The 22179-nt window shown below is 35.2% G+C and overlaps 1 protein-coding gene across 4 annotated transcripts in view; it reads right to left on the bottom strand.

Moving 5' to 3' along the window:
• Positions 1 to 2157: 2157 nt before the first annotated feature.
• GABRB2 (gamma-aminobutyric acid type A receptor beta2 subunit) overlaps positions 2158 to 22179 on the bottom strand; it is a 136610-nt gene continuing 116588 nt past the window's right edge. For 3 of the 4 annotated variants that reach the window (XM_010718904.3, XM_010718903.3, XM_003210320.4), the window contains exons 11-12: positions 11097 to 11147; positions 2158 to 7621 (exon numbers count right to left, since the gene is read on the bottom strand). In XM_010718904.3, coding sequence (XP_010717206.1) covers positions 7274 to 7621; positions 11097 to 11147 — 399 coding nt within the window. In that variant the 3' untranslated portion in view covers positions 2158 to 7273. The remainder of the gene's footprint in view (positions 7622 to 11096; positions 11148 to 22179) is intronic. The other variant, XM_019620376.2, reaches the window with a different exon arrangement.

Genomic DNA, 22179 nt, shown 5'->3' with positions numbered 1-22179 from the left:
ATTTTAGTCTTTCCTCAGAGCTCAGATCTAGCATTCAAGAAGAGGCAAATCTATTTTCAGGAGTGAAATAATGCTAGAGTTTGCCATAAATTTGGAAGATTTTACTTCTCTTGTGTGTTTCCTAATACAGAACCAGCATCCTGCCACAAGCAGCTCCTCACCTCGGTACCAGGTGTAGGACTCCCAAGTCTTTCCATCTTCTTCTCTGGTTCTTCTCTACAGAAAAGGTGTTCTTTGTCCACAAAAAAGTGTGACAGAACACATCAGCCATTAAAGCAGTGCTGTTGTGAGACTGGGAACACAGGGTAGACAGGTGGATAACTTCACATGGGATTACCTACTACTGTCTGTGTTTCCAGACAAAGATGAGGATTTAGCACTTTAAGCCTTTGGCAGGCAGCCTTTTCTTCTCTTTTCTGGTTCTCCATCTGCCTCCCTTGGTTGGGCCAGATGAAGGTGAATCAAGTTGTAGCTGGACCTGCGGGTATATATATATAAGGCTACCAATAATACCCCGCCATCTCCCCCATGTAGCAAAATTTAGGGTTTGGAAACACAAATATGGAATCCCTTTTATTAGAGCTTCTGGCCAAGCTGACATATAATGAGAAGAACTAAAAGGCACGAACTATTCCCTCAGCAGAGCAAGTAGGCACATTAATTTTGAATTCTATTTAATGATCAAGACCTGCCAGAAGAAGCAACAAAACAGTAGCATCGGTGGACATTGTATCTTCCAAGCACAAGAAGAGACCCAGGTTCTGGTCCCCACTAATGCCAATAAAATTTTGTAAAAAACAAGCAGAAGATGTAGAACAGCTTTATGACTGCCACTCATGGGCATGCCTGACAGCACTCTGTTCTTGGTTTGTTAATCTTGGGACTATTTTTTTTTTTATGCAATAGAACAACTCCAACAGGAAAACGTGCTATTTTCATTGTCTCGAAAGAATCAATAGTTTGGTCATCCAGACCCTTTCCTGTTAGGTATTAAGTAAAAAGAGGAAGGAAGAGAGCTTGAGTTTTCCTTATATTAATACCACATAGACACACATAAGACTCGTTAGACCTTTTTCTCTATAAATCCCACCAAAAACAGACACTGCCATATTTCTGTAACCAGGACACCAGGAAGTAATCAGCAATAGATTCGGAAGACTTGACTTAGAGGAATTACCAAACTTCCGAGGAAAGATTTTCAGTGTTCCTCTCCTCAATATTTTCTTGCTGACTAGTGGTCAGCATCTCATTGTACACTGCTGATGTTCCTGAGATGACCAGCTTCCCAATCACTGCATAGGCAAATCTACACTGTGTTATGGGATCCCCTTCACATATTAAACACGTATTTCTGATGCCTCAATACTCAGATTCCTCGAGTCCCTTTCTGACCCAGAATTTCATAGGCACTCACTTCGGATGGGAGCTGTGACCCTTAAGTGATCTCCTGCTTTGAGAAGAGAATCTGCTCAACATAACACAACTACATATACATCTTTTAGGTTTTCTTTATTTATATTTTTTTTAGTTCAAGAATTACACACTAGCCAACATTATTATATATTTACATGCTGAAACTGGCTGCAATAATTTTAAATTCAAGAAAATATCTCTTATGTGCTACTCATTTACAATCATCATTTTACTACCTCGTGTATCCCAGAGGTTAGCAGTCCTTTTGAGAAAGACATGAAGATCTGATGCGATGATATCCACTAGTATTTTGCATTTTCTAGCCATTGGAAAATGTGCATTATGTGCATATAAGAAAGGCTACAAGGTCATTAGTAAGGCTGATGATTACTACATTATGAAGTAAATAGTGCTAAGTAAAAAAGATAAATCAGAACTGTGCAAAGACAGTACTAACAGAACCATTTAAACACCCATGCAAATAAAAACGTGATAGAAGTCAAATCATAGTCAGCTTGTTAGAATTAATCATGTTTCAGATGTTCTTTTTGTCTTCAACTGAAAGTAACAGGACAGACCATGAACAATACAGCCTGGTGAATATTTGTCAAATGACTGTTAACAGTGAAAACATACAAAACATTATCAAATTGGAATAGATGACCTTATGTCTGGAAAAACATTAAAAAAATACAACCCTTAGTATGAAAGTATAGGTGAGACTTTTCATTCTTTTAATTTTTCTTTTTTTGTCAAAGTACTTACAAAGAAAATAATTTTATACTTACGAAATGTCCGTGTTGCATATTCTTGTAGAGGTGATCTATTTCAATTTAATATTAATGGATATTTAAATTATTACTATTTCTACAAAGTAGAATAGGGCAGTACTTTTGATCAACATTCCACTTGCTTCTTAAAAATTTAGACAAAATTCCTAGTGCATTTTATTAAGCTTTACCTTTGGTGTTAAGCAGTGACTTACTAGATTTCCTTTAAACAATTTCTGGAGTGAAGATTCTTTGGCTTTGGGGGACTATGCTATCTAATGACAGTCAAATATATATTTTTTTTCTAAAGAAAAACTGTAAATCTACTATTAGATACCATAAGGGATACAGATTGCAGAAAGAGATGCAGTATGCAGACTTTCTGTAATGAGATCACCAGCAGCTGAATTCTCACCTACCCTGGATTCCTTCACATCGCCACTCACAGGAGCAACATAAAGGTACCTTACTGTATGTGAAAATCAGGCCTTATTTGTTTATGCTGAGTACTGAGTGCCAAACTACAATCTTCCACTGCTTGAACGGTTTAACCATACAAAAGAACCGGTTGTGCTAGCAGTAATACAGCTGAAATGGTTATTTTGCACCTCAGTACTTTCTGTATTTTTTTTTGTATCTGGTATCCAAATCTGTTTATGCAAAAGGGTGTTTAAATTACTCTGCTAGAGCACTGCAATTATTGTACTTAGTAAAAAAAAGTCACTAAACAATTACTGTATCTATTGACTGCTCATTTACAGCTTATTTAATTATTTACATAATTTTAGAACACATTAACCTAAACCATAGAATTAGCTTTTTGCCTTACCATAAAGTACAAATTAGAAGTTAAAAATGTTTAAGAAATCTGATAATATTTACACACGCTCAGCTTAAGTTATGATTGCTCACATTGTATGTTCTATGTACACATAGCAAAATGTTATGACCACTAATGATATAGTATTGTACCCTGGCCATCCCACTCTAGATTATTTTCTAGAAATAGTTAATAATTTTGCCTTTTTGCCTTGGTTCCCTTAGAACTGCTGTTTTTGAAAACTTACTAGTGGACAATGCTGTTATAAAAAGAGAGAGAAGAAATAGGCAAGCAATGTGAGGACTAGTCTAATTTCAGATGCAGGAGGTACAGTACTACCATCATGTCAAATGGTGCAATGTTCCATACGAATTATATGCATTGATCTGCTGATAATAGAAATGCCCAGTTACCCTGTATAGTAAGTTGTTTTTTTTTAAAATACAATAATCTTTTTTTTCTCAAAAATATAATCGTACACTGGTTGATGGTAGAAACAAAAGTATTATTAGCTTATTCCTTTAACACACCAACATATGAATGTTTGTGTATATATATACTCACCGTGTGTATATATACACACATATGTCCATACAGACACGTCCATATGCACATATAGTTGGATAATGTTTAACATTTGTTCACTTATGTTCTGTGTTAATTATAGAGTTGTCACACAGACTAATAATTATAATGAAAAATAATCAAACCTTAATTTTAATGCATCTTTTGTCTGAAATAAGGATTTGCTCCTCAGGTGCAAGACCACCACTCATTTTCTCTTTGCATTGTGCTTTTGTATCTTACAGATTTTATATCCTTTGTATTAGAATGTAAAAACTCTGAAGAACTCTGTGACAAACTGTTATCTGCTTTCCTCCTCAGGAGCAAGAAAAGAAATGTTCACAATGGCATTGCTTGAGTCTTTCTTCCCAGTCATTAAATTGCAATAGGATAGAAACATAACATTCCTTATGCAAACATGGAAATATGTTGCACGGATTTTCAGTTCTGAAAATGTGTATCATACTTATTAGCAGTCATATACAGTAGATATTTACAGATTGATCTCAAAGATTTCATTAAAACTGTGCCATGTTATAATCATAATTTGCCAATGCATTTCAATAAGATGAAAAACACCTTAATTGCTGGCTATCATGTCTAGAACAATAAAATGGTGTCTATAATTGCATTACAAGATTCATCTAAAATTAAATTTTATATTTTGCTTATTGAAACTATCAATAATCAACAGAATTAGTAGGATCTAGAATATTTTCTGTCAGTTCTAAAATAAAAGCAAATTTATTCTAGTTTACCTGAAGGGTAGCACACACATTGGTACCAATGCCTCACGTATATTGGCATAATTTTTCACTTTCACTCAAGTATCTCAGAAAGAGTAAGTGCTCACCATGGGCTCTTGAGTTCTACTCTTCCCTTGACCATGCCTCGCCAGTCTTTCTTACCCGCATCTTTTTGTATCACAGTGTTTAGCCTTAAGTACAAAATGATAACCACTCAATTTCTGGAAGAAACCTTCCCTTTCACTTATTATATCTACCACATTAATAGCCAGAAGGACATTGTAAAAGCAAAAGATCTCCTTCCTCCCAGGTAATACATCTAGTGACACCTGAGCAAAAACCAAACATTTTCTTTCACACTCTGAACAGTGACATCAGAGAGTATTATGGCTTATACTATAACTTCAGATAAACTAATGTGCAGTTCAAAGTTTCAGCCTCTGCGGTTTTCATAATTACTTCATGCAGTAAATGCTGACAAACAACATATTCTTTGTAAAGTTTCATATTTGAGGTGTATCAACCACAAACAAGCTGTGAGCTCCCTGTGTTCACACTATGATTCTGTGAAACAAACAAATATAAAAGCAAAACAAACCCAACCCTACACAAAGAATGGATAGCAATTTGTGAATGAAAGAAAAACTTTTACAGTAGAATACTATAAGACGGCTTTTATTTATGATAACGGGTATCATTATTAATGAACAGACTGTGAAGAGAAATTCTGCATTTAGATGTGGCACTTTTGAAGTTTTCTACGAATTGGGAAAAATTGCAGCATGATTCATACTTAAAATTCCATATTCATCTGCAAAGCTTATTGCATGGTGCATGAAATGCAGCCTCAAAACAGTAATCTCTCATTTGGAAAATGAATACACGTGTTATGCTCAAAACAAAGTCAAAAAGTCTCCTATGTTCCCCACAACTGTTTTCCTCCTATCTGTTAAAGGGGGTAGGAAAGCACAGTAACTTGTTGGAAAATTACTCTTTTAAAGCAAGAACAAAATTTTCAAATAATATATTTTATCAAAAATATTCTTATATGCTATTTTAAAGCACTGCCAAAGTTATATGGGGAGAAACTATCTACATATGAAAACATTTCCTATGATATCTGGAAGGTACTGTAATTTGAGCTCATTTCAGAAATTTTTACACATGAGAGGTAGCATAGATACAGTAGCATGTGGCTTTTGCTTCATTAAATATTTTCTTTTAAACAAGATTGGGAATTTACTTTTATAGAAGCCATCAGAAATTTATACTTTTTATACAGTTCCTGAAAAGTTTTAGTTTTTCATTACAGAAAACTTTTCCACAGTGGTCTAAATGGGAAAATCTACTTTGCCTAAAAAATTAAAGCTCTATGGAAAGAAATAAAATAAAATAATAAAATAAAATAAAAAATTGAACAATTTCCCAAAAGCAAAATTGAATTTTTGTACTTTTTCCAATGGAAAACACCCTAGGAGAGACTTCCAAGAGTGTGGCGAGGCACTGGAATGAGCTGCCCAGAGAAGCTGTGAATGCTCTATCCCTGGAGGTGTTCAAGGCTGGGTTAGATGAGTCCCTGGGCAATCTGATTTCATGGGTCGCAACCCTGCCCAAAGCAGGTGGTTAGAACTAGATGGTCTTCAAGATCTTTTCCAGCCCAAACCACTCTACGATAGTGTAAGCTACCAATTTATTCCCTTTAAAATAGTCCACTAAGCAAAACAAAACAAAAATAGAAATGGCATTGCCTAATCCAGACTGAGAAAAAACACATCAGCATTGTTGTACTGAAATACGAATGCTCAGTTCTTTGCTTTAAAAAGAGGTACGATACCTTCAATCAATCTGGACGTTTGGTGTTAAGCATAATGACAGTGGTAAGCATAACACTAGAAAGATAACAAATTGTAAAAAAATCACACGAATCCACATGAATTTCAGACTAAGGTATGTACTACAACTGACAACATTCATTTGCACAGTATGCATTTTTATATATATGTATATATACTTTTACAAATATGTAGCCTTCACTTTCCCTGGTGCTTTGTTTTTAATTGTTCTCTACCTTTCAGTAGAACGGCAGAGCACCATAGGTTTCCTTCAACCACCAAGAGAACTACTAATTGGCCAACCAACTTTTGGCACATTGGACAAACAATTCCCCTTCCCCACACAAAAAAACAGCACATCTACCCATTCAGGACATGATTGTTTAACTTGTCTTATACCATTGCTACATTCCTCTACTGATCACAGCTACAGTCATAGGGACTGTGAGCGTATGCTCTCTCTTAAAAACCCAACAAAACTAGTGCTTTTGCTTCAGTATCTGTGCAAACACCCAACCCAAATATTATCAGTCAAAGGTTTAGCTCTTTCAATAAATAACAGGAAATACCTGAATGCGGTTGGGAAACCTCTGACCATCATCATCTTGGAAAGATGATAGGCACTATTTGTTTTCAAGTTTACACCTTTAAAAGGTCAAGTGTGTGTTTCATAAGCATGATAATGCCTTAGTACACTCTAATATGTGTACATGCATGTCTTGGATACGCAGTTTCAGGGAATGAATGGTTTATACTGCGGTTGAAACAAAAACTTTTTTCTCAAATACCTCTCTAATTTGTGTCACTACACTCACATGAGCATTAAAAAAAAAAAAAGAAGCTGTGAGAGACAGTGAGACAGAGATGATTGTCAGAATCTAATTTGCCTTCACATTTGAAATACACTTATATTTTCATAAAGGGGATATGTCCATACTGCAAATTTACATATTTATGATTTAGCAGAAACAACCAAAATGTTACAAAAACATACCATAGAGTGGGCCAGCAACTAAGGTGTTTTAAAATAACTTTTTGTCCTGAATAGAATTTTTCTAAGTCCCACTTTTGGCTGTACAACTGATTTGAAGAGAAATCCAGTTCTTGCTTCCTGTGTGGCTTTGTTTCTTAGTTCACATAGTAAAGCCAATAGACAATATTGAAGAAGGAAAAAACAACAGGGAAGAATATGCGCGACCATCTATCTATGGCATTTACATCAGTCAAGTCAGGGATAGTAATTTTCAGTTGAGATGCACGTCTCCGTAGCCTGCTTTTCTTTTGTGCCACATGCCTCTCCAGGGCATTGCGACCAAAGCTGTGTCTGGGTAAGCCAGCTTTCCGGTACTGGATGCTTGAAGTGTCATAGGCCAGCATCGTGCTCCTAGGGTCCCCAAGTCCCATCACAGCCTCAGAGGCAGCCATCTCATTTTTAATTTCAAGAGTGCTCAACAAAATGTTTTCATGCGGGTCCATCTGTAAGAAACAAAAAGGCAGATTTAACAAAGTATGAAAGGAAGCCCAGTCAGTTGCAAACTGAAGCCATGCTGACAAGGGCTAGATCCAAAACTACTCATTCTTTGGATGCCAGCCTGTCTGAAAGGCTTTAAGCAAAGCTGTGACTAATCATTGTTGTTTATCTATAAACTCAAGGAGCAATAAGGCTGAAAAATATACAATAGAATAGATGGTGTCTCCCTAGATACCATGTTCAGTGAGTAGAAACCATACTTGGAAATGGTGTATATTATCAGCTCCTGAATGTGGAATTCTGCTATTGGTTATGGTATCTGGAGCTATTATTGTGCTTTTCGGGGATTTTGGAAGGAAATCAAATGGAAAAGGGTCTGCTTTTCACTATGGTTTGTTCTGTTTCTCTCAATTGAAAGCTTCTGACAAAAGCTTTATATATTCACAAAGTCTCTCTGCCTTAGTATAAAGAACTCCTGAGCAATTCATGGGAGAGTAGCCAGTCCCCATATTCCAAACAGGACTGTTGGTTGCTTGGGAAAGATGCTGACATAGTATAATCATACCTATATGGAATCCCTATTCCCCAGTGGTTATGTGCTACAGAAGTGCAGCATGCATGCTCTGGAGACCAAAACACTGGAATAGTGGAAGCCTACAATTTTGAGCAAGGAAAAATATAGACATATAATGTTCAGACTGTAATCACATCAAATGTACTTTGAACAGCTGTTTCAATGGGTAGCTTTGATTACTATATATATATTTTAAGGCAGTTCAGAGAGAAGAAAATAATGCAGATTTGTAAATAAAACTTAGAAACTTAAAAGGACTTCAAAGATTAAATAAATTCTATTCCTTCCGAGGCAGTCTGGAATTAGATCCAAAGTATGAACTTCAAATTAATCCATTTAGTTATCTCGGAAATTCTAATTTCCACCTCAGCTTCTCTTCTATGTACGTATTTTGAATTGTGTGAGAATAGAATCATAGAGCATAACAGAATGTTTTTAAAAGCAATAATGGGCAATTACCATCTAAATAAGTACAAAGACTTGAGTTATGTCAATGCAGATACATTCAGCATTTAATAAGAAATGGAACTATCCCAGAGCTCCTTTAAGAATAATTGATCTACATTAACCATTTATTGTGTATTCAATATATACAATTATTACTAGAAGTGCACAAATGGTGACTTTTGTGGATTTCTATCCAATAACATGGCATTAATCTCTTCTGTAATATTTCACATGGCACGATGAGTTGAAAATATTAACTTCTTAAGAGGATCTATTGCACATCATTATGGATTGGGAATACAGGAACTCATAAAAGTACAACGGACCTACTGAAACACTGCCATTTGAGTGATTACATCTGCTCAAGTGATGCATACTGACTGCCATCATTGAGATGCCAGATTTCCCCCCACACACTTTTTTCTCAATCTGCGAGTTTGCACACCTCTAAATTTCTTTCAATTTTAGTTTTAGATTAAATGTAGTGATTCACTGTGAGACAGCAACATCACCTATTTTTATTTGCTTCCAATTAAAACCATATAAAATCTTTGAAATCTCAAGCTTGCTAGGGAAATAAATTTTTTTTGAGAAACTCTATAAAAATTGAAAAGGTGGGTTGAAACTCAAGACAAACTCCTTTAAGGACTTTGCAGCACAATTTAAAACATGGTGAGGAAATATTGCGTTCTAGCCAGGAAGGACATCAAATCAATTTTCTTCTGCATTAAACAGGATTAAGTTAAAAAATGTGCTGTGTTACTGTAGTACAAATAAAAGGAAGCAAATGGAAAAGTCATCAAATAGATGTCTAAAACTTTGCAAGAGAGCTTGTGATTGCTATTTATTTATTTTTGTACTGAGTGCAGTTATTTAGAAAATTCTGAAGAGATTTCTGGGATAAATCAAAATTGGCTGTCATTTTTGTCATAAGATCTCAAAAAATAAGACTTCCAGTATCCTGAACTTAAAAATGTTCAAAAGAAAGTAGTTAAATTATCTTACAAGAGTAGTGCAAAGTCATTTAGAAACTACATTGTCCATATGGTTTCACATTTTCTTAAGAAGAGAAGAGAAATTTTAGTCCCAATAACACAAGGGGAAATTTGACATAACATCTAGTGCAGTGGTTTTGACGGAAAGCCTAGAGATTGGGTTATATACACCTCAGTGTTGTGCACTGTAAGATACTGTGTTTGGAAAAATTTTGGCATCAACATCTTTGCTCACATCTTAAATGTCCTTGGGCTGAATCTATTCTAAATATTTTATTCTTTTGATCCATAATATCAGAAATTTGAGTGCTCTTTACACACTCATACTCTTTCTGTGTAACACAAGAAAAGTTTAGTCTGACAGAGTTTGATACAGACATATTTTAGTGTACTGGTTTTATCATTCCTTCAGTTGACTTTTTGGTTTGATTCATTTGACATTGGATTTTACATTAAAATCAGTGAAGTAAGAAAAGTACTGAATATATGTTCCTAACAGAGAAAATTGCTGCAGCTATCTAGTAATTTTGGCAGCAGTTCGTAATACTAGTGATGCCGGGCAGAAAGAACATTCAGCAATATTCTAAGACTATCTTCTAGGGCAAAGTGCCTTCTGCACATATCACATTAATATAAGAGTTGGAACAAAGCATTCCTCAATATTTCAAGATTTTTTTCATGAGAAATAATTCAAAATACAGCAAAAATTAGGGATGGGCGAACCATCAAGTGTTAGAACAGCCGTGTAAACACAACAAACTTCAGGTGCTTCTCTAGCCCTAATCTGACCTTTCTGAACCTGAAACAGTAGATTGAGAGCAACAAGAACTGCATTGTTCATGGTATTTTGAATTCCCAATCAGAAGAACTCCCAATTCCAATCCAGAAGTACAACTGAGTGTGAAAATAAAAGAAACAATACCAATAACAAGAAAAATTAACCTAAATTTTCAACTTCTGACAATAGGTTCCTTGTCAGATTAGAGAGCTGGGAGTGTTGCTTGCACCAAGCAGGTTCGCCCAACTCTAAATAAAACATGCTTTTGTGACTAACAGAAGCTTGAGATAGAATGGTAATGGGTTACATTTATTTACACAGCACCGCCCATTCTAAAGGATCCCAAAGCGCTTTACAAGCATTAGAAAGAAGAATCACTTCACTTCTCAGTGAAGCGCAGTCACCTCTGAGGTAAAAGATTGGGTCTGACAGTGCAGAATCATACACTATATTTTAGTTGAGAAAATGGAGAATGCCATCGCCAATTGAAACTATGGGGTGGGTGAGTGGTGGTGGGGAATGTTAGGTAAACAGAACAGTTACAAAAATTGATATTTGGCCACATGCTTGGTGTTGAGATGAACACTCTATAAAAAAAAGTGCCATGGGATCTGTAATGACCATTAAGTGGTAAGGACCTGAATCTTAAGTCTCTGATAAAAACATTAGAAAACAATGAAAGATACCTTTGTTGAATACATTTCTGGACAATGATATGTGCCAATTATTCTTCTGTCCTGTAAGTTAATAAAATCAAGACCAGTTTCCTTAGAGATAAGGCAGCTATTATCTTTCATTTAAAATTAAAGCACTCTAGGGTATTAATAGGACAATTAATTAAAAGATACAGGGACCTCTAAGCCAACAATTGTTATAAGTACATTCTGGCTTCAGAGGTGCTATTACTGCCTTGCCCTGCTACTTAAGGTAACATAACTTTACGATGTAAATGCATTTTTTCCAACTGGTCACTGTGACCGAGGAAGATATGATGATATGAAAATAATTGTTAAAATTATTCTGGGGGAAAAGTAAGTGTAAAAAGTGATTTCAAAAGGAGGTGGAAGAGGTTAGAAAGATCTCCTGGTGCTGAAAGATTGTTCAACCATAGAACTGGGCTCTTTATGGTGAACAGGAGAGTTCAAACTTAAAGGACAAATTCCCAAGGGCAAGGAAGAAAGGGAAGATGCAAAGATGAAGAAAAAGCAGAAGCAAGGGCTATGGAGATAAAAAGAAAAAAAGGTGAACACAGAAGTGGAGAAGAAATGACCAAAGCTCAGCAACCATGCAAGAGGATGTGTTTTTGTTTAAAAAAAATAAAAGTAAAAAAAGAGTAATCTTAAAGGTAGATGAAAAAATATATGATATAAATGATATTCACTTATAGGTTCAGGTCAACCAGTGGAAAAGTTGATTCCAGAACCTTGGAAGTGGTCATGAACATTTTTATGGCTCAAAGGGAATACAGAGGAAAATGTAGAAATGTTACCATTATATATTATTCTTGCTATCTAAAAACTCCAAAATGATGGCTATCTTGAGGAATTCCTCTTATGCTAATATATCAGCAACTATAAAATACAAGGAGATTGCAACTCGCAATTATACATGCAGACAGACATATGTACATTAGGAATCCACCTATCGATCACATTTCTGAGACCATTAACATATAGTAAATCAGCACCTGGATGATAAAGTTGTGTTGACATGCTAAACAGCTTACCAGAAGGAGAAAAATGTGTATTGATAAATAAAAAATATATAGCATTTACTCATTTGCTTTCCCATATTCTGATCATCAGACAGCAAATTTCCAAATTGAAAAACTTTCAGAATCAAAACTATTGTAAATTCTATAGAAACATCCTTTTGCTAGGTAAAGCTGCCATTAATCAGTAGAAAATTATAAGTTGAATAGTGAAGGAGAGCAAAAGTAGCTAATCCATTATGAAAGTTAACACTGAAGATTAAGGTGCAGTATTTATAGATCCAGTGAACCAATATTCTTAAGAAATGAAAACACAAATAAATACCTCTTCAGCACTGAAAGCCTAACAGACAAGAAAATATTACAGGTCTAGATACATAATTTAACTTGGCAGAGATAAAAATCTTAGTATTATACACAGAATAGTTTCCCATCTCTTGGAATCAGAGCTTTTTTTTGAAAACCTCTAGCATCCCATTCCTGACTAGTCTCAATAGCTCTGACAATATTTGGTGCAAGTACAAAATGCACTGTACAGAAAATTCACTGAAATAATGCTGTCTGAACTAATACAGCAGAAATGCCTTATAATTCAAAAAAACCATATATGAAACAATGCCCTTAAGAATGTAACAAACACTGCATTTCCATTGTCTATACAAGATGTAAAACTATTGCCAGGACTGTAGTAGCTGCTTATGAAATCACACTAGCATGCATTCACTCAATTTATGTTATGCACCTAGGATACGAGTCAAGTTGTAAAGTATGCAGTTAGAGGACAGTAAAATTAGGTTGACTCATAATTTCAGGTTACTTCGGTTTCAGATAAAAAAATACAGATAAATTCTGCAAATTCAACTGTGAATTTCTTTTGGTTCTCAAACTCTAACTTTAAGCCTAAAACTTTAAGCAAGACATAAGGCCAATTAGAATTTAGGGGAAAAAAACTCAGTGAACATGTAAAATCTGGACACAGAGCTTTAAATAATTCCCTAATGACTTATAATTCAGTTTCTAAGCATCTAGTGTTACTCCCTAACATATGTAATTTCTTGACCATTATCATTAGTAACACATCAGTAAATTAGTTGTAAGTACTGTAGAACTCTGGAGAAATGGTTGAAAACATATGCTTCCTTTTGGCATCCATCCATTTAAGATTCTATACTTGAGATACTCCAGAATAGGTGCTCAAATAAAACGAAAGAATTATCTGTGGCTTGGCATTCGAATCAAAATTGTGAAACAGAACTTGTGCAAACTACTGCACAGATTGACACATTCTGAACCAAAATCCAGCAAGACAAATAGGCAAAAGCAGGAGGAAGACAGTGAGAGATGGGAAAACAGCCTGCTGCTATCCTGTCCTGAACTCGAAGCTCACGCTAAGATCTTGTGAAACATTGCAAAAGCTTCTTTGGTCTTACGGTTACTATTTTTATATCTATTTATTTTTCAAAGTCAAGACAGATAAACCAAGACTGCAATATGATTCTGTAGAAAAGTTTCTTCCTCTATCCCAGTTTTGGCCAAGGTAATTCATGCCAATGCAATCTTTAGTGGAAGGAATGCATTACATAAGGTCTGGATGTTGCACATATGAGTAAAGTTCACATAGATGATATTTAAAAGTAGTTGTCATCAACCCTTTGAGAAACTTCAGGTTCAGATTTCATTTTTGAAAACCATCAAAATCATCATTCAGATCAATTTCTTGATTCTTTCTGACTACATCTTAAAAATGAAACTCTTTTACAAAAAACAACAAAACCCTACTCTATAGTAAAGATAGCTGTTTTGAGGAAAAAATATTTTTGAAATACTGGGTGAAAAATCTTTAGGAGGTGCTCTAAATGTTCTAACGCAACATTTTTTTATTATTATTATTTTTATTTTTACTATTGTTGAAAAAATTGTTTCAGTCTAAGTGATCTTACAGCCTAAACAATCACAAGAAGAGGTAAAGCTTCATAATTAACAGCTACAAATAGTCTATATAGATGGGCAGAAATTACAGAAGAGGAATTTGAAATGTCTTTCAGTTCAGCGTACTATCATTCTGCTTATAAATATTTCTGATACGACTTCTACATTGCTTGAAATTCATTTCCCCTAAAATAGTCATAATGAAATCTTGTTATCTGTAGAAAGAAATCAAACAGATGATCATTTCAGTCAATAAAGCAAAGGTAGCAGGAGCTGACAAACACCCACCATCTTCACTACAGTAAGATTTTTACCACTTGCCACCCTAACATAACATAATTCAGTGATGTCAAAATTCATGAGCACAACTAGGTAACATCTCCTAGCACGTAACATTTAGTACACCCACAATAAACAGTTAATTTTTTTCTTTTTTCTTTTTCTCAATGGAAGTCACTGACTCATGGCCATTCAACTAAACTTCGTCAAACTGCTCAGAACTGATCTGCTTTGAGAAAATCATTTTCCCCAGATTAAGCAGCCAGACATCCGTTCCAGTCTGCACCTATATACCTTTCTTCTACTTCACTGTACGTCATCTTATCTTACCATTTGCCCTTTTTATGGAGTCCTTATTTGCCTGCGATCTGAATTATTATATATTATATATCATTATATTAATGGATAAACTGATTCTTTTTTTTCCCCAATCAAAAGTGCATTTAATTCAGGATTGCTGTTGGATGATAGAGTTACAGATGTACTATAAAAGCAAAGGAGAAAACTTGTACATTCCATTTGTTTAAAGCAAGTGCCATTCTTATGTTAATTAACCATGGCATTCAAAGGAGATTGGCTGCAGAAAACAACCCTCATGCAGTCGACTTGACCTTTATTCAGATGTCATGTTGAATATCACTGCAGATCACGGAAATGTATCACCTTCTGACTGCTTCTGCAAAGTACTGCAGGCTAAAACTGGGACTGCCTCGAATTTCACTGCTGTCATGCCCCCCAGTTTCAATCATACAAGAAGAGACTGGCTGAGCACCCTGCATGTTGCTAGTTGTTTCATTTGCAGTTATTCCTTGATAATGCTAGAATGTAAAATGAGGACAAAGTCTGAGCTTCTATAGTCCATTCCCAATTTTGTTGCATGCCTCTCAGTAAACAGGGTAAGGAATATCTTCTGTGCCTGACTCAAGAGTCAGCCCTCATGCAGCTTCATATGTACTTTAAGTGAAAGAAGAACTCCTTGGATGAGAAAGAAGAATACTTTCACTGAAATCTGGACAGTGGTAGCACTAGCTCCAGTGATACACAGAAGCGAGGATGTGAGATTTTGAACTGAAATTTTCAGGGCTTCATGTTGCCATGGCATTTTAACATCCTGTTCAGTTCGATAACTGAGTGTGCACACACATCGATGTTTTAAAATACCTCTTTCTTAACTTAAAAAAAAAAAAAAAGAAGCTTCTATTGTATTATCTTCTTACTCACATACACCAGAAGCACCCTACTGATTTTGGTATAAGGTATAGCTCTGTGTGATAAAGCCTGATCCTTCTGATCCTTTCAGATATCTTAGGTATCTTGTAATAGTTATAACTAACCAGATGTGTATTTACTTGATACCTTCAGCTAGAAAAGAACAAATATCATTGTAAACGGAGATAGCTGGAGGCATTCCTGCATTAAATCAGAGGGGAAATAAAAGCATTGGCCAGCATCAGCCAAGTCTAATCTAATGAGCGTTGCTCTGAAGATCTATTATCACAGGCTTACAGCCATATTAGTGCATCTTTATGCCTCAGTCCAAAAACTGAGAAGAGTTTGTAATGTACCAAAAGCTACCAAAAGTTGGCCTGCAAAGACCTATCTGTAGATATCTGTGGATTTACACTGGCTGATGCATGATTTTGTTGTTCTTAAGCTATGATAATGCAGTGGAGTCCTCTGAAAATGAAAAACCTGATAATAATTAAGTTATTCTGACTAAACTTGGTCAGATTTTGCTGATCAAAGAGATGCGGGGAAAATCTCAATTAGTAGCTGATGAAAATTGGAGGGGAAGAAAGTTGCCATGTTAAGTGCAGTTGAGAGGCAGGCTAAGCTTTCACTTGCTCTGCTTTTGCTAGTTCCTTTAGCAATTATGCTAATTTGGATATAAAATCTGAGTCAGGAGAGCAATGAATAGCAAAGATACCTGTTTGTTTAAATACACAAATCCCTAAACCCCACATTCATTCTTCTAGAGAATACTTTTATTCTCATTCAAATCTATTAATGTTGTGATTCAAACCTGTTAATATTCTGTTTAAAATAATTTTAAAATCATATTTAAATTCCATGTTTTCTACTCAGTACCCAGTTTACTGACAGAAAAAGGTCATTAGTCCGATGATTTCTGTTAGTTGTGACTTGACACTGGGTAACAGCAACACAATGCTACTTTCAGGCATGCTGACCTGGAATATCTTACGTAACAAAGACTACTGCGTAAAGCATCTTTGTTTTAAAAATACAAGCGGTATATTGTGTTATTGTGTCCACAATAAAAATATACAAATTTACCTAAATATGCAGAAGTTAATGTCAGCTGACATTTAAGACAATTGACAAAATAACACTATGTAGTTTGCTCTAAAAGTAACGCCTCATTTATTTTCACAGAAACTACAAGGGAAACAAAGTGTAACAACACCATTTGATAGAGCAAATTCCTAGCTACAACACATTATTTTTTTCAACACAGTCACCAGCACTAGCTGCACATTTTCACCAGAGATGAACAAGAGCCTGCATGCCATGCTCGCAAAACTCTGCATCAATGGAGGTGACCAACTGCTTCACAGCTCCTATGATAGCATTGTTGCTAGGAGCATGTTGCCTACACAGCCCATCATTCACCAGCCCAAACAGATGGAAGTCACAAGGCACCAAATCCAGACTATACAGTGAGTGAATGTGCTCCAGTGTCTTCAAACTGGTATGAGGCTAGGCATTAATGTGTTGCAAGAGAAAGGCTGTCTTCTTCTCTGGCCTGACTCTTAAAAGTTTGCGTCTTCAGCATGGTGATGCAGTGGTCAGAGTTGACGGTTTGAGTTCTCAGAAATACAGATGAATCAAACCTTTCCTACTGCAAAAGACAGCACACATCACTTTATCTGCTGAGGCCTGTGTTTTGAACTTTTTCTTTGATGAGGAATTCACAGATCACCACTCCATGGACTGCCATGTTGACTCCAGCTCACAGTGGTGATATCATGTTCTGTTACCGCTATCAATGTGACCCACGAAACTGTCATCTTTGGTCTCATATTCATTCAATAAGTCCAGGCAAATTTGCACCTGTTTCCAACATGTTGAAGCTGGTATTCAACTCTGTACACAGTTCCCTGCTTGTAATCTGTCAATTCGTGTCAATGAGCTGGTTGAGATACACTTCATTTTGTGGTGTCATTTTGTGGCTGTCCAGAACTTGGCTTTCACACTGCTGTTGCCACTGCTAAAATGCACCACCTACCAACTCACTGTGCTTACATCCACTGTATGGTCTCCATAAACATTCAGCAAGTGTCAGTGAATGTCAACAGGTGCCATTTTTTCCACACAGAGGAACTCAGTGACATATCTTTGCTTCATACATACTTCCACGGCAGACACCATTTTGTCAGACTGCCCCACTGCTGCTATCTGTAGCACAGCAACAAAAAGTAACTGATTGTTTGTGGAAACGTTCAAGCTTTACTGCCACCCCATTAGCATCTGTCTCTGACATCACGAGCCAACATAATAACATAGGAGGCATTACTTTTAGAGCAGCCCTTCTATATGAACAGCTTATCTGAAGCGTTGCATAATTCACTGTCATATTTTCCTTCTTTTCCAGAGGGAAATTTCATGTATTAATGATCACAACAACAGCACAATTGTAGTGTTAGAGGTAGAATTTTATTTATGTGAATTTTGCCACCATGTATGTCAGGTATATAGCCTGTACACACTTGTAGCAACTCTTTGCTTCAAGCTAGGTTGAAAACTTCAAAGTTTGAATTATTACTACAATGTAAATATTGCTAAGCTGCATTCAATGATGTACTTACATTATGCAGAACTCTTCTGTGAAGTGGCAAATTGAATTACTTTGAATAAATATAAAAAATTTATATAAGAAATGTTAATTTACATTAACCACTTAACTTCTCTAAACATAGCTAAACTATAAAGAAAAATATGAATATAATTTAGAAACAATCTAAACACAGCATTTATAACACAGGTACAAATGAGGAAAATAGGACTTGAAATGGAAGGCAAGATACAACAAATACTTGATTATGCCTCTGTTAGGTTATGTATCTGGAGTAAAATGATTCAAGTCCTATATCCTGTTTCTAGTTAACATTCTGGTATCTTGGATATTTTGGATATCAATGTCCAAAAAAAAGATTCATAAGGTGTTCTACACAGAGATGGAAGCCTTTCTTTAAAAACAAAAGATATGATGAAGCAACTGGCATCAGTACTTACAGCCAGTATGATCTCTCTGATGCCTGACACTCTTCCAGCATCTGCTGCTTTGGAAGAGGATGGTATACAGCTGCTATTCCATTATAATAAACCTTTGTCAACTGTACAGCTGGCAAGACTGTAAGTGTACTTCTTTACAGTGGAAGACAACATAAATCAGCTTTGCATTCAGCCAAGTAGGTTTATCGTGTTTTTTACAATGACAGTTCTGGTTTCCATTAAATTACTAGATAACCATAATGGAGGTTTTCTGATCTTTCCAGAATAATGGGTACACAGATTTCAATGATATTGAAAAGCATTTTCACCTTACTTACATCTCCACAGAAGTTGATTAATATATGTAGGAGTCTGGATTAAATAGGTTGGATGAACAACAAAAGACAATAAATCCAAAAGATGTAACAGTAGCAGGTTAGATGGGAATTTAGTAAAGCAGAAAAATATACTTGAGAAACTGAGAGTTGATTAAACTGTTAAGTCTAAGCAACACACAGAAGAGAAGATGCATCCAACACATAAGTGTGATCGCTAAGGCTATCCAAGCCACAGTTTCAAGATGGAAACCGATAAGCTAAAATTACTGGAAACAAAAGAGAAAAAATACACAAAAAAAAAAAAAAGAAAAAGAAAAGAAAAAAACCTTGACTTGGATTCTTAAAGAAACTTACAGGGAATAAATCAGATCTGAGAGAGTTTACCAAGAAGCTTTTTCCTTTATCTATAATAGCAGAAATTAGATATCTTAAAATGGCTGTTGTGCAGGCTGTACATTTAGATCTTGGCTAAACTAATCATATCCTTGAAGATGAAATCAAACTTCAAAAAGGAAAAAACAAGAAGGGTTGTATCACGCTAACTTGTATAGCAGTTTAGCAGATGGAACCCTCACTATCACCTTTGACACACTGTCATAAAATAAGACACAGGTATGTGTACAATCACCATAAAGAATACATCCAGCTGAGTGATATTTATGAAGACTGATTATAATTTGTCCCTACATTTTTAAAAACATATCCGTTCAACATCTGGAAGTACCACAGAGAATGTACCAGATTAGTGCACTGAGCTTGAAGTAGACTTGGCATGAAATGTGCCTAGAAAAGATCAAAAGAATGCCAATTACTATTGACATTTCTACCAAAAATAGAAAAGTCTACAGAAAAAAAAAATTGTGAATAAAATATCTCAGAATAAAACAAAATAAAATACTCATGGATTACACTACACATATTCTGCACTATATTATACATAGTGCTCATTCTTTTAAGTACACTTTCAGTACTATGCCTTTCAGAACAGAAAAGATACGAAAAGACTATAAAGAGACTATAATAGACTTCTGAAGAAATAAGGATGGGCTTGTAAAAGAGGAAACTATGAGAAAAATAGTTTCAACAACAGAAAGATGTCTGGAGTAAGAAAAAACCAGTGTAAGATAAATTTTCCTTCAAGCAACAGGTAACTGCTTGAGAGAGAACAATTAGCCTTGACTAAAGCAAAAGACAATGAGAGTTAGAGTAAAGGAATCAACTTCTGAAAGTAGCTTGAGAAGTTTCAAGAATGGAATGACTATATACAGAGCTATTTTAACCTGAAGTCACAGCAAAGAAAACTGAACATGTCCAATATGATTTAATGAGTCTCTGATAGCACATATGCTGGTATTTAAGTCTGAGTTTTCCTTGATTTTATTTCCATTGAATTTCTCCATTACTTGAGTTTCACAATGCAACAGGTAAATCAAGATCTATGCTTAACCATAGAATCATAGAACAAACTTGTGTTGGAAGGACCTCAAGGATCTCCCAGCTGCAACTTCTCCGTACCTCAGGCAGGGCTGCCAACCAATAAATCAGGTACTAGACCAGGCTGCCCAGCACCCCATCCTGCCCTTGAACACCACCAGGGATGGTGCATCCACAGCCTCTCTGGGCAGCCTGTATAGATTTGCTGTTGTATAATGTATACACAGAGATGTTGCATTGTATGTTCCAATAACTATTCATCTGTTGCTTTTACAAAGTCTATGGTGAAGGTAGTAACAGAGCTGTATAAAAGATTTCCTCCTGTTTTAATGTTTCTTACCCTTTTCTCACATTGTCCCTGAAGCCACAGACACGATTTCGTAATATTCCGTCTACTGATACATGAAGAATCTAGTAATATCACAAAAGAATACTCAAACTTCATAAAATTAGTCCTTTGATGTTGCATCCTAATTAGAAATGGAATGTTCTTTTGGTCCTATTCCTAAATACTTGAGTTTTCATGGGAACTTGCATCTGAACAAATTTCTACAGTTAAGACATGTTTCTAGCTCTCGTGCACAAAAATTGTTATACAATATCTGGTCCCCTTTCAGAAAGAAAATATTCAGATCCATTAAATATAAATCCTTTTTTTATTGCTGATGGTCAAAAAAGAGCAACTATCAGCTCCTCTCCTCTTCCCCAAAGCAGTCTATGTGCAGTAGGACAAATTTCTACTCCTTTCTCCACTCCTATTTGATTATTACTTAAAGGACTGCAAACTTTATTAGCAGATCAGTGTTACCCGCATACTAAAGTAAAACTGTCACATATTATGAACCATAATGGCCTGGTAAATTAACCCAAAGGCTCAATTTCAAAAATATAAGTAGTATGAAGTTTTTCCCAGTATATTCTCTATTAACTTTGTGAGCTGGTGAACTCCTTCAACAGACATCCATATTATTTTATCCTGCTTACTGGATTGGATTAGTACTAGCTAGTGCCTTCCGATCCTAGTCTGTGATAAGTAATTTGCCAATAGACTTTGATATTCTATTATATGCCTGATAGATATGAATAAGTATGAAGAGAATATCACAAAACAAAACAAAACAAAACAAAAAACCCCACAAAAACAGTGCTTAAAAACACACCTCAACTAGGGGCTCTGTGATGTGCTGGCACATATGAACCTTAAATTTCCATGTATGTTAGAGGAAAGGTCTAAATAATATAGATCTACTCTTACAAAATTACCTACTGGGTTTTCTTAGTTATTAGCTTTGATTGTTTAAAGGGAAACTGATTGTTAAAAAATACATCTGAAAAATGAAATAATTATTATTTATAATATGAATGATTACTTATGAAATGAAATAATACTGAAAGAAAAAGACTTCTTGGGGTTTAAAAGAGCCTTCAAAAACATTGTAATGTTAAAATAAGAATGAATTATTTATGATATCAGACCATCAAAATTAATCATTATGCATTTGTCTTAATTCATTAAAACATTTATCCCAAATTAAAAGAAAAATTATTGAACTGGTGAGATCTCACACATGAAAATATAATCTTTTCTCTTAAAAGCCAATAAAATTATATACACTATAAAAACTATTGCTGTTTTCAACATGTTTTTTGTACTTTCATCCTCTGTCCATGGACATGCTATGACAGTGCAGAAATTCTGAACAAACATGAGAAATTCCAGAGCTGTATGAAACTTACGTTCCCACTCACAAATAATCATTTTCTGATTTAGATTATTATTATTATTTTTATTTATTCTCCTTTGGAGTATAATGTTGAACACAGAACACAAAGTCTTCCAATTAA

The sequence above is a fragment of the Meleagris gallopavo genome, chromosome 15 (assembly GCF_000146605.3).
Source record: "Meleagris gallopavo isolate NT-WF06-2002-E0010 breed Aviagen turkey brand Nicholas breeding stock chromosome 15, Turkey_5.1, whole genome shotgun sequence".
NCBI lineage: Eukaryota > Metazoa > Chordata > Aves > Galliformes > Phasianidae > Meleagris > Meleagris gallopavo.
The sequence above is the reverse complement of the archived record's forward strand: the minus strand, read 5'-3'. Positions and strand labels throughout refer to the sequence as shown.